This window comes from Cucurbita moschata, unplaced genomic scaffold (assembly GCF_002738365.1).
Source record: "Cucurbita moschata cultivar Rifu unplaced genomic scaffold, Cmos_1.0 Cmo_Scf00043, whole genome shotgun sequence".
Lineage (NCBI taxonomy): Eukaryota > Viridiplantae > Streptophyta > Magnoliopsida > Cucurbitales > Cucurbitaceae > Cucurbita > Cucurbita moschata.
Window position 1 is genome coordinate 1,305,041 of NW_019268559.1, and position 12,749 is coordinate 1,317,789.

The 12,749-nt window shown below is 35.0% G+C and overlaps 3 protein-coding genes across 4 annotated transcripts; 2 read left to right on the forward strand and 1 right to left on the reverse strand.

Moving 5' to 3' along the window:
- Window positions 1–3,460: 3,460 nt before the first annotated feature.
- Window positions 3,461–4,404, reverse strand: LOC111433817 (sphingosine kinase 1-like). The gene is made up of 2 exons (XM_023071044.1): window positions 3,984–4,404; window positions 3,461–3,519 (listed from the first exon to the last, which is right to left on the reverse strand). The coding sequence occupies exons 1-2, from the start codon at window positions 4,270–4,272 to the stop codon at window positions 3,461–3,463; spliced, it is 348 nt and encodes a 115-aa protein (XP_022926812.1). The 5' UTR covers window positions 4,273–4,404.
- Window positions 4,405–5,794: 1,390 nt separating this feature from the next.
- Window positions 5,795–7,346, forward strand: LOC111433548 (F-box protein SKIP27-like). Its single transcript, XM_023070615.1, has 4 exons — window positions 5,795–5,911; window positions 6,134–6,428; window positions 6,545–6,619; window positions 6,707–7,346. Exons 2-4 carry the CDS (start codon window positions 6,177–6,179, stop codon window positions 6,896–6,898), a joined length of 519 nt encoding a protein of 172 aa, XP_022926383.1. The 5' UTR covers window positions 5,795–5,911; window positions 6,134–6,176; the 3' UTR covers window positions 6,899–7,346.
- A 2,024-nt stretch (window positions 7,347–9,370) lies between these two features.
- On the forward strand, window positions 9,371–11,291 carry LOC111433544. Of its 2 annotated transcripts, none has more exons than XM_023070611.1 (2): window positions 9,371–10,462; window positions 10,955–11,291. In XM_023070611.1, exon 1 carries the CDS (start codon window positions 9,640–9,642, stop codon window positions 10,447–10,449), a length of 810 nt encoding a protein of 269 aa, XP_022926379.1. In that variant the 5' UTR covers window positions 9,371–9,639; the 3' UTR covers window positions 10,450–10,462; window positions 10,955–11,291. The 2 variants fall into 2 exon arrangements, with proteins under 2 accessions (XP_022926379.1, XP_022926380.1); XM_023070612.1 differs by having other exon boundaries at window positions 11,065–11,291.
- The last annotated feature ends 1,458 nt before the right edge of the window (window positions 11,292–12,749 follow it).

The window sequence follows — 12,749 nt, forward strand, 5'->3', positions numbered from 1 at the left end:
TTTAATAGTTAGAAATGTAAAATTAGGCTTTGTTTTATTCAAATTTTGAAATATTTTCTCTCCACGTATCTCTCTCTCTCTCTTATTTATTTTATTTTTTCAATTAATATTAAAAATTAAACAGTTTTCATTATTAATTAAAACAAATTATGTCGTTTTGTTTTATTCAAATTTTGAAGTATTTTTTTTCTATGAAACTCTATATTTGTTTTATTTTTTTTAATAAATATTAAAAGTTAAACGATTTTTACTACTAACTAAAACAAATTATGTCGTGTCATTGTAACAATAAAAAAATGTTTTCATTAAAACTTTGAAATATTTTTCTACATGTTGTTTTATTTATTTTATTTTTTAATTAATATTAAAAGTTAAACCATTTTCTACCGCTCACTAATATAAATTATGTCATGTAATTATAACAATAAAAAATGAAAAAGTAGATTTTGTTTTATTTAAATTTTGAAATATTTTTCCTCATATAACTTGACCTTTGTTTTTATTTATTTTATTTTTTTCAGTTAATATTAATAGTGAAACAGTTTTCCTAATAATTAAAATAAATGATGTGGCGTCACTATAACGGTTATAAATGAAAAACAGGTTTTATTTTATTCAAACTTTAAAATATTTTCTCATATGTAATTCTGTGACCGTTTTATTTGTTTTTTTTTTCAATTAATATTAAAAGTTAAACGGTTTTTATTATTAACGAAAAACAAATTATATCGTGTCATTATAACAGTCAGAAATAAAAAACATATTTTGTTTTATTTAAATTTTGAAATATTTTTCTAACTCTGCCTCTGTCTTATTTATTTTATCTGTTTCAATGAATATTAAAAGTTAAACAGTTTTCACTACTAACTAAAACAAATTTTGTGGTCTCATTATAACTGTAAGAAATGAAAAACGGGTGTTATTTTAATTAAATTTTGAAATATTTTCCCATATGTAACTTTGTCTCTATTTTATTTATTTTATTTTTTAAGTTAATATTAAAAGTTAAACCGTTTTTGCTACTAACTAAAACAAATTATGTCGTATCATTATAACAGTCATAAATAAAAAACAGGTTTTGTTTTATTTAAATTTTGAAATATTTTTCTCTCATGAAACTCTGTTTTTGTTTTATTTATTTATTTATTTATTAATGAATATTAAAAGTTAAATAGTTTTCACTACTAACTAAAATAAATTACGAGTCCGAAATGAAAAATAGATTTTGTTTTATTTCGACTTTAAAATATTTATGTAACTTTGTCTCGGTGTGTATGTTTTTTTTTTTTAATTAATATGAAAACTAAAACAAATTATTTTGTTTTTTTGTTCTTGGAAGACAAAGCCAAATAAAAAAGAAACTTCAACAGATGAGCATCAGAGTTGGAATAAAAATGAAAAAACTTATTTAAAATATAAAATAAAATTATTATCTTCACTTTCCCAATCGTTACAAATTAAAAGTTTATTGAATTTTATGTCTAATATTTAATTAAACCAACCTATAAAATGACATTAAATATAATTTAGTTGGTCGATTCACTTTGAATATTTCAATTAGTCCAACTAGTAATATAATTATGTCATATAAACATTTTGCAATTATTATGATTTATCTTCTCAATGGGAGAAGTCAACCTTTTTTTTTTAATTATATATTTGTTGGGCTTTAAGATTTAGGTAAAGATAAATAGTATATAGAAAAAAATTATTGGAAGGTGGCTAGCATTCGTTGGCTGGGTTGGCAACTTTTCATTTACTTCAAATTTAATAAATTAGTCAAAGTGGACTCACTACCAATAAAGCACTATAAATAAATATCTCATACACGCCATCAAATAAAATTTTAATCAGATGGCTCGTAAAAACGACTTGAATCAAAGGTACGGAGGTGGAAACAATGGAGAGTATGCACAAGAAATTATGTTTTTTGGTACAAAGTTGGAAGGATTTAGCACGAGAATAAATTATCCGCGTGCCTTTTGTACACCTAGAAGTAAAAGTAGTTGGTAGCTTGCAAAAGCATGTGTTTTCTTCGGGCCTCTCTTTTCCTGTCTAACATATCAAGATTTTACTTTCAACACATTAAGATTCAAATCATTTTTGTACACACACAATCTACCAGGTTCACCGACTTGTTTCACACCAATTGTACAGCAGAGACAGGACTGAAAACAATCTTCCACTTACCAATTTGGCTCCTTGAATACTTCTCAAGATACAAAAACAGAAGCCTTTGAACTAAATACAGACTTAGAGCATGCGGCCATGGGATCAAGAAGCCTATGCCACAGACAGCACGCGAGTTGTTTCGACAGCAAGCTTAAGCACAGCCATTAAGATTAGACCATTATGAGGCCTTACGAGAAAGTTCAAAGTAAAGCCACGAGAGCTCGTGTTTAAGGTGGACAATATCATACCATTGCAAAGATTCGTGATTCCTAACAAGAAGCATGCCAATGAAGAAGATTTGATTTTGTGAACTTGGACTTTTAACATCTAAACCAGGTCACGGATAACCTTAATTTTGGTATGATCTGTGTGTTAGGGGACTCTTTGCTTGTATTGCGTCCTTGGTCTGTAACAGAAGCACTTCAAACCAATCCAAATGAATAATGTTTGAAAATCAAGGACAGTTATATGTCATCTTTAATATAAAATAATGGCATTATATGTCATCTCTGAACACGCATATAAAATATAGTAGTAACTTGTAGCATTCCTAAGTACTCAACTTAGATAACTCTGCAGAAGCAAACAACAGGTGACTCGGCAGAAATAGTTGCATCGGCAAAAGGACAAATAAACCTCAACTACCCAGCAGTAACACTAAAGAGAGATAAAGTTAGAGATACCCCAAGCAAGCATCAACACAGAAAAATGTTTAGCCTCTCCTTGCAAAACGGTGGGAACATCCAATGAACATTTATGGCCTGCAAGAAATTAAAATTTGTTTGCAAAATAGCTCGATCATAAGGGAAAATAAGATGAACATTGGAGATTGACAAAACTATACTAACCTTGAAGGATGGCTAGAGTAGCATCGCATGGGGTACAAAGGCCACCATTTGAATGAAGAAGTGATATCACCATTCCATTTCCAGTGCCAATGCATATATGAACCCCAGTAAATACTATCAGAATTCTTGTTGTTCCAAACAAGGAACTCCAATAAATGGTAATAGAATGGGAGTGTCTTTTCGTTGGTTAAGGGGGAAATCTGAGAAATCGAGTGCCATCAGACACGAATGTTCTTTCACTAGATATGATCCATGGTCATTACAATTCCAGTCTGCATATCATTTAAACATCTCCTTCAGATGTAGTAAGTTCAAATTCTTGTTGTAATACTAAAAAAAGACGAACAAGCTAAGAATACGATACCTGCAGGCACTACTCCTAAAGGCATCTTTATTGCATCAACCCAATCATCTCGCCCTAGCAATCCGTTTATTACCTACTAAACAAGGTGATGCTTGTAAGAACGTGGAAATAGGGGGAAAAGAAAGATAAAGGCACCTAAGCAAACAAAAAAGACCAAGTTTGAAACAGAGTTGCCATTATTCCAGAAAACAATGGAAAGGAACACTACGCAGAACAAGTTTGAAGCACTAAAAACGCCGATGATCCTGGAGTGTTCTCCAACTCTTAATCAGCAGAAAAACTGACGGACATTATTCATCCTATTCCGTAACTAACATGTGACGACGGGAATTTGCAATGAGAAGAATCGCAATAAGAAGATTTCTCTTGTTCTCGAAATTAAGCCGAATGAACAGCATAAAGAACGAAGTATTAGATAATGAGTTTCCGTTTGGCTCTTGAGAGATCTAGGAGAGAAACGAAAACATTAAATCATCATGGCAATCAGCAGGCACAAACAAATCAGATCACAGCAAAATCCTTCTCCCCCTTTCAATGCATTTTCTAAACTACTCGAAGTCAATATTAGAACCAGACAGAATTCTGGACGATCGTGTTACCAAGCAAATCGATGCATTCACGGGGCTGAAACACAAACTCCTTCCTCACCAAAGCTCCGCTGCTTCCAAAGCACCACAATCCACCACGGTCCTTAACGAGAGCTTTGATCCTAATCTTTGGACCATCCATGGAGAATCCCATTACCTCTTTCTCAATGGCCAGAGATCGTTGGCCTTTCTCCGACCACCGAAGCCAACCGTCGGCTGTGAGAATCATTGGCGTGACGATTCCGTCGTCAAGGAGGAGACGGTGGTTAAGGACAGGCTCTGGAACTCCGGATTGATCCATTTTTCAGAAGAGAATGGAATAGTAACAATCCACTGGACTCCGGTTTCTTATCTGAATATGGCGGGTTTGTGTTGGAGGTGGTCGGCGGGAAAAGAAACGTGGCCGTTTAGACACAGAAGGCTAGCAGGCCCGGTTCGGAACCGAGACCGTAGGCTCGACGACGGGTAGCTAAGCAAGGCCGTTTCGCTGTTCAGATTCCGTAAAATTTTTATATGTTTCTTTATTATTATTATTTTAAAAAAATAATTTTATTTGATAATATTTTATTACGTCGATTGTGCTCCACCGTGGCAGGGACACCGGAGATTACAAGAAGAAGTCTGTGGAGAGATTGCGTGTGGCTCGCACGTATTATTATTGCTGCTTACGGCATCTGCGTGTGGCGATTGGAAAACAAAAAGAAACGGAGAAATAAATTCAAAGCGACTGAAAGAAGCCCAATTATTTGATCATGGATTTATGGAAGAAGGCCCAATTATGCGGTCGGAGATACAAAATTAATTGTATAAATTATAAATACCCTAAATATCATCTAAAAATTAAAAAAAAAAAAAAAAAAAACTACCCACCCGACATGTTCACTCATGCCATAGAAATTGAACCCGTTCGATTTGGATTAATCGTATCATGATCAAACAATATGTTCATTGGGTTAACATAACTATCCTCTACCAACCTTGTAGTCCAGTTGGTTAGGAATTGAAGAATAAATACAACAACATAGTCCAACTATAAAAATGTACAATGTCGTTGTCGGAGATCGAATCCGAGCCACCTGCGAAGGAGGATAGGGAGACAATTGTGTTAATATTATAAAACATTAGAGGGTATGGAGACAATAGTGATAGAGTGTGAATGTTTTTGAAAGAGGATAAGGTAACACCATTATTTTCCCTTATTTTAATTCCTTATTGATGAAATCGGTCCTACGCGTTGTGAAAATTAAATCTGAGTCCACAAACAACCGTCAAGCCATGGCCTTCGCCGCCCCCCCGCCCGCCTTATTAGAATACATCGGCTCCAGTCAGAAGCAATCACTACTAGCCGGCAGAGTTTAAACCACATTCCTTGTTGTTGCGTCGGCAGTGGCTTAAAGCTAGCTTAATCAACACGTCTCTCCTCTCCTCTTGGTTGCCTAACTTTTATAACCAATGTTCTTTTTTCTTTCTTTTTCTAAAAACAAAAAATAATAAATTTTAAAATGAGTGTTCGAGAAGGAACCGACACCGCCGACTTGGGCCGACCATATCTCCACGTCATCACACTGAAGCATCCAGGTTAATTCCCTCCCATTAGAGACCAACACGTGTCCCACTATTCCAACGGCTAGTTTTTTCCTTCCCTCCTCCTTCCACTTATATTTTAACCGCCAAAGACGATAAATGACAGCGGATTCTGTAAAGCGCGTGGGGTACTAAAAAAAAATATTTAAAATTATATTTTACTGTTTTCTAATTTTTGAAAAGCGAGAAACTCTATCTTTTTCGAGCACTATATAAGACAGAATATGGACAATTTTAAAGCAACTCCGTAGTTTGCTGAGTTTCCATTTGCATAGCAAAAGCTTTCTTTGAAATTGAAACAAAAACAGAGAGAGACTGAGAGAGATATTCGAATCTCCACGGCCATCCACAATCAGGTTCGTTTCGCTTCGGATTTAAATTTAGATTTCTTCCTTATTCGATACTTCCACCCTGCTTTTGGAAATTGTTCTCTGGAGAAGCTGTTTTGCTTTTATCAGATTTTTGTTAGGGTTCTCGAACCTCTGTGAATCTTTTAATCTATGGATTCGGTTCCATTTGGTTAGGATTTTATCAGTTCTTAATGATTGATATTGATTTTCTTTTGCTCGTTGATACAGATAACCGAATACGTTTAGTTTAATTCGATATTGGGAATTGAAAATGGCGTTGGGAAAGAAGAGCGGTTGTTTAAAATCGAAAAGCGTCGTCTCTGCTGCCGATAATGGACTGGATTTCGGAATTGTGAGATATACGCGTGGTTTAGGAAGGAAGAGGATTGTTATTTCTTGCAATGAGGATGATTCGTCCATCTACTTGACGCCGAAGGCATCGTCGAAGAGGCCCTGCAGCGCCGTCAGGACGACGGTGGACACCGATAAGTCTCTGCTCGAGACCCTACCTCAGGAGATTCTGGTTAGTTCAAATTTCTGTAGATTAAATTTCTTCGAAATTATCAAATCTTCACATTCGCAATTCGTCTTTCGACTTCTGTTTCTAAATTGATTTTCCCCCTTTGTTCTCTCCATCAGATTAGGATACTCTGCGGTGTAGACCATGATGATTTGAAACAGCTAATCCGCATTTCGAAAACAATTAGCGAAGCGGTAAATATCACTCGCATCATTATTCACTTAATTTGTTTCCGTTCATTTCTGATTCTCATCGATTTAGGGTTTCTATTTCATTTACAGACTTTGATTGCAAAAGAATGGCATTTCGCCTACAGCACTCCCTCAAAGGTCCGTGCATTTCGCAGCGCCTTTGAGTTCGATAACTCCAGCGATCTTGACGAGATTGAAGCCCCAAATGCTCCAACCACTAAACGATTTAGGTCATTAAACAGGAAGAAGCTCGCGGACATTTCCGTGGCCTTATTCGCATAAGAAGAACAATGGCCAAAGAAAAAGTTGCCCATTGAGACAGATATGAATTAACCCAAAGGGCTCTGTAAATACATCTGTATATCTAATGCTGTTGTAGAAATTACGCGATGCTGGTAGGAAGAAACTGATCTGAAATCTCAGATCCTGCTTGTGAAGCTGTACATGTCAGGACCTTTTCCCTGATCAATTCTTCAAATCTTTCATTGAAGATGAAGATGGTGGGCGGGTTAGAAAAAGAATGCATTTCATTTGTTTTTTTCATACATGTATTACAGAGACAAAAACTGATGGTAGGTTAAGGTTCTAGGAAATTCATTTACAAGGGTAGGGTAGCACTTTGGTTTAGTCCCTTCTAAATTCTGATAGCTTTGATGAACACTACATTGTACTATTGCACTCACTCATTCATTCGCTGTCGAATAAAAACAAATCATATTTTTTCCTCGTAGTTTTGTGTCACTATTTACAGCATGATCTGTTTTTGCCTTCCCCCCCATGTGTATTGCTTGTTGATTGCGCAGCTGGTAATAGCTCATACATAACTAACCTATGCTTGTGTTGATTCGATCTTGAATACTTTTCCATAATTGATGAAATGGGTTTTTGTTTTTGATTTTCATTCTCTCTTTCCCTTTTGGCGGTGTGTGATGGAATGATCTGTAACGTATGGGGAATTAAGCAGAGCTGGAAATCATCAGAGAAAGGCCCGACTTTAATTGACAGCTGTTGGCACTGCTTTTTACCGGCGGAATGGAGTGTATGAACTCCCAATTACATGTGGAAATGTTGGGGTAGGAGCTGGACTCATGAACTGGCGACCCTGAAATTTCGTCTCCTTGAAGGTTTCAGTTTCTTTTTCCTTTCTTTGTTCTTCCTAAAATAAGCTACAATTTATATGCTGCTATAAATGAGTTTGGATTGGTTTGGATTCATTCAAGCCCAAGATCTAGTTTCCTTTTAGCTCCATTTCTCAATAACTTTTAAAGCTAAGCTGAGCTAAACTTCTGCCACTTGGTTTACTGCATCATTAACTATGGGATGAGGGCTGTACCATTGCCAGAGAGATGATGAAATGAAAAGGGTCCCAGAAGCATGTGCAGAACGAACATCCTTAAGAAAGCAGCCACCCCACCCCACGGCCTCACTGTCGTCAACTCAACACAGAGTTGATGGGCTAGATCTCTTGTCTGCCATCAACCCATATTAACCCTTCTCTCGTTTCCATGCCTTTTCCAATTTCAGCACACCAAACCAAATGCCAAATAATGAGAAGCTTCTCTCAAAATGTGAGCTCTGCTGATTGTTTGATCATATTAGAGCCTTTAAAAAGGAAGATCTCCATAATTAGCATTCAAATTATAGGCCCTTGTTATTGAACCTCATAATCATTTATTCTATCGTTTTCTTAAAAGTAAAGCTTTGGTACTTTTGTGAACCTTCGTTTTCCTTACCCGAAAAAAAAAGAGGACCAACCAAACATGGACATGGGAAAACGAAAGGCCAAAAGACCATTCTTTTTCCTTTTTTAAAAAGGGAATTTTCTGCCAAGTTTTCTCTGATTGATGACCCTCCTCTCTTTGACCCATAGCTTTTTCTTGCACCATAATAAAGCTTCCACCCAACCCATGATCAGACATGGAAAAGGGAACGAAAGAAACTGAATCTTATGTCGATATCAATTATCATTCTAAAGCTCGATGGGGTTCCGATTGAAGATGAGAAATAGGCATGAAAGTGGTTGAGAAAGGAAGGTAGAGAGGTTGAAAGTCACAGAGAAAAGGGGGAGTGGTAGCTGTAGATGAAAGCAAAGAAAAGTAGAGTACTTTTTTTGCATCAGACATTAAAGAGAAAGAGAAAGAGAAAGAGAAAGGAAGAAAAGGAAGAAATAATTGAATGGAAAGAGGATGTAATGTATGGAAGAAATAAAGGCAGCTTTGTTAATCATGTGTGTTTCTCCGGTTTCTCCTCGATTCTTCACCACAATTACAGCTTACATGGCTACCATCCAAATCCCTTTTCACACTCATATTTTGGGATTAATTATTCCCACTTTATTCATTCAAACCCTTTATTCTTATACATCATTAAGCTTACTCAAGTACAAAATCAACACTTTTATTTAATTCATATTGTCATCCATTGCCTTATTATTGACTTTTATACCTTTCTTAATTTCCAATAATAATAGCAATCAACTCAATGTGAATGGTACAATATTTGATTCCCCTCTCCAAAAATGTGGGACTTTACAATACACCTATTCTGGGAGGCCACCATCTTCGCTTGTACACCTTTCAATCCCGGACTCTGATACTATTTATAACAGCTCAAGCTCACCGCTGTCAGATATTGTTCGCTTTAGCTCATTATGTATCAGGGTAGAAGTTTTACATCTTTGACCTCATAAACTCGTTTTTTTCCTTTTTAAAAATTAAATTTATTTTAAATGTTTAAAAATAAAAATAAATTGATTTCACTCAAAATCTCCCTCCACATGCAAAATAAATAAGGGAATGAGAGGGGTACATCCGTCATTGGGCTCTATAAGTCTATAACTGAAGTGTACGACAGATCGCAAACCACTATCATTAAATTGTTCACATTCCGTGCGAGACGACGAATCGACTCTTCCTCTGCCCTTCCCCTTCCGTTCTTAAGCAATCATCACTTCACCTTCTTCTCTGCAATTTATCAAAACTTCATCCATGGAATGCGCCGATTGATTCTACATTTTTTTCTGTATGAATCCGTCGACATCCTTTAATTTGATCGCAGCTATGTCTTCTTCTTCTTCTCCTTCTTCTTCTAACACGCCTACCGTTTCCATTTCCATAACCTCCGATCCTCTGTTTTCTACTCTCCTCTCTTTCTTCGCTCTCACTCTCCTCTACTTCCCTCGCCTTCTATGGAGAATCCTTTTCTCTCCGATTTTCCTCCTCACCGGATTCCTCTTGCTCTCTCTCCTTCGCCTCGGTGCAACTCAGAGATCGTTTCTTCGCCAAACCAGCGACAACAACAATCAAATTGAATGCGAAGAATCCGCCGAGAGCGTCGCCGCAGTACAATCGGAGAGTTCCACCGCCGTATCGGAGGCCGTAAGTGGAGGATCAAAATGTGCCGATTCTGTTTCGTGCGCGTGCTTCGAGGAATCTTTCGTACAGTGGAACGTGAGGGCGCCGTTGGAGGTTATTTACGAGGAGTACGAAGGGGAAGATCACGATAAAGAAGCATCGAACGAGAGCGATCCAGAACCTCGACAGGTACGCATCGGACTGGAGAGGTATCCATCGCTATCGCTGTACTATCCGGAAACGGACTCCGACAGCTCGTCGGAGGACAATTTCCCAAGGACTGGAGATTGGGACTCGCTTGACGATAACTTGTGTTTGATGTGGGATGAGGATGAAGACAGAGATGAACTCATCGAGATTGCGTTGGATAAGACGAACAAGAAGGCATCGGAATTTCTGCTGGAGGAGGACAATTTGATCGAGATCGAGATTGATATTTCTCCAACAAGAAAGTCCGATGAGTTTCCCCACGAACAATGAGGGTTCCCTGGAGGTGAGGTTTAGGTTCAATTAACGTGCATTAATTAAGGATTAATTGCATGAATATCTGTGTGTTTGGAATCTGCATAGAGAGGGAAAACAAATTTTAAAATATATAATAATATAGAAAGAACTTTTAAGTATTCAATTATTTTGCCCACGAATTGGGCCTCCCATTATGGGCCTCGATCCATTATGGGCCTCTACTATTTTTATTAAATTAGGAATAATATGCAGTAAGCCCATAAGCCCAATGAGTTGAGTTATTACATTACAGGCCCAACTAAACCCATTGGGCCCACTATCTTCCTCCAATATCCTTTTTTATTTTTATTTATATATTTATTTTAGTTATCTTTTAGTTAACCTCATTTTTGGAGAGAAAAAGTAAAGCAAATGGAAGCGGATTAATTAAGAAAATGCAGTTTTGAGTTGAAGCCATACAGTTATGAGCTGTTACAAATTAATTAATGTTTAATTAGTGTATGATTATCTTTAATCATAGAGATTTGGGAGCATTAGCTGTCTGGATTAGGTGATGGAGTTGAAGAGGAGGCTGTCACGTGATGTTTATCATTTTTCTTTTTATAATTAGTTGCTCCAGTTTGGTTTCAGATTTCAGATTCTTTCCCTTCTCGCACGTGACTGCCATGCGCACATTTTCCCATCCCAACCATGTCTACCACGCAAACGGCTGTCTGATATCTAATAATCACAATTATTAACATTAATATAAGATCAAATACTTACTAATATGTATCGAATATTAGATATATTATAAGATTTAGGGATTGTTACACTATGTGAATCATGCATGTCCTTTCATTTATGTCACAAACTAATGTCTAACTTCCTCACAATAATATTAAAATAAATAGTTTGAAAAATGTTATATATTAATATTATAATTTTAAAAATATTCATATTAATTAATAAATTAAAAAAAAAAAAAAAAAAGGACCGAAAAGCAAGTTAATTGTTCAAAAAAGACGGAGGAAAAAAGAAGCAATTTAATAGGAGGCTTAGGTTAATAAAGACCCTACCTTTATTATCATTATTATTTTGACAAATGCCCTCCACTTAATTCAAAGCATATAAAATCTTATTTATTTATTTTTATTTTTTTATATATAATTTTTGTTTTTTTAATAAAAAAATGGCACTTTTAATTAAAAGAATCCTTGAAAATTTTATTAGACGAAGATCTTGATAACGACGTCCATAAAATCATATCAAACTTGAACGTTTCGTTTACTCCATTCATTTATGAAGAAGCTAAATATAACATCACAATAATATATTTCTTTAATAATATAAGAATATTATATATAACCTATGTCATTTTTATTATCCAAGACATAGATTTATAGTTTTGTCACGATAATAACATTGAATTCAATTATACGAGAAAAATTCAATAATTCCAATTTAATTAGAGTCAAATCAACTTTATTTAAGTTTTCAAAGTGGAAAATTAATTGAACTAAGTTGAAACTCTTTGGATTTGGATTTCGTTTTCATGGGTTAGGTTTAGATTAGATGTTAATACGGCTTTGACTAATCTTCTTATTTAAATACATCGGTATGTAATAGAATTTAAATTATTCCACAACATCATTATTATTTAGTTTTAAAAAACTTTGGACCTTTTAATATTTATTTGTGGAGTTAAAGTAATTTGGGAAAATAAAGATTAAATAGAAGTAATAAATAATTAAGCATAAAAAATGTGAAAATACAAGATAACCCCCTAAATAAAAAGAAAGATCCGACGAGAACTTTAAAGAAAAGGAGGGGTAAAAAGGACCAATCACGTAATTATGTCATTAATGTAAAAGAAATGAAGGGTCGCTATCTGATGTGCATTCAACGGCGACAGTGTGTGAGGATCACATTTGCTATCCATCTCCAAATCATCACATTTTATGTGGCAATTAAATTAACTCATTTTTTATTATTTTTTTATATTTAATTTCTTGAAGTTTCGAATAATCATTCTTAAAATATATATATTTTAAATTTAGAATGAAACGGCAATAAAAAGTTTTTAAGATTATTAAATATTTTAAAAATTAAAAAAATGGAGGGGTATTTGAGGAATTTGGGAGAGGGTAGAAGGGTAAAATGGAGAAAGTGGGGGAAAAGGGAGTGAAATATGTGATGATGGGGTGAAGTGAGCCGCTTACACATATAATTGCCCATTGAAAAATGTAGGTTCATAATTTTCATTTATAATTTCTTTGACCTAAAAAAGTCTTTTTTTTTTTTTTTTTTTTTTTTTTTTTTTTTTTTTTTTTTTT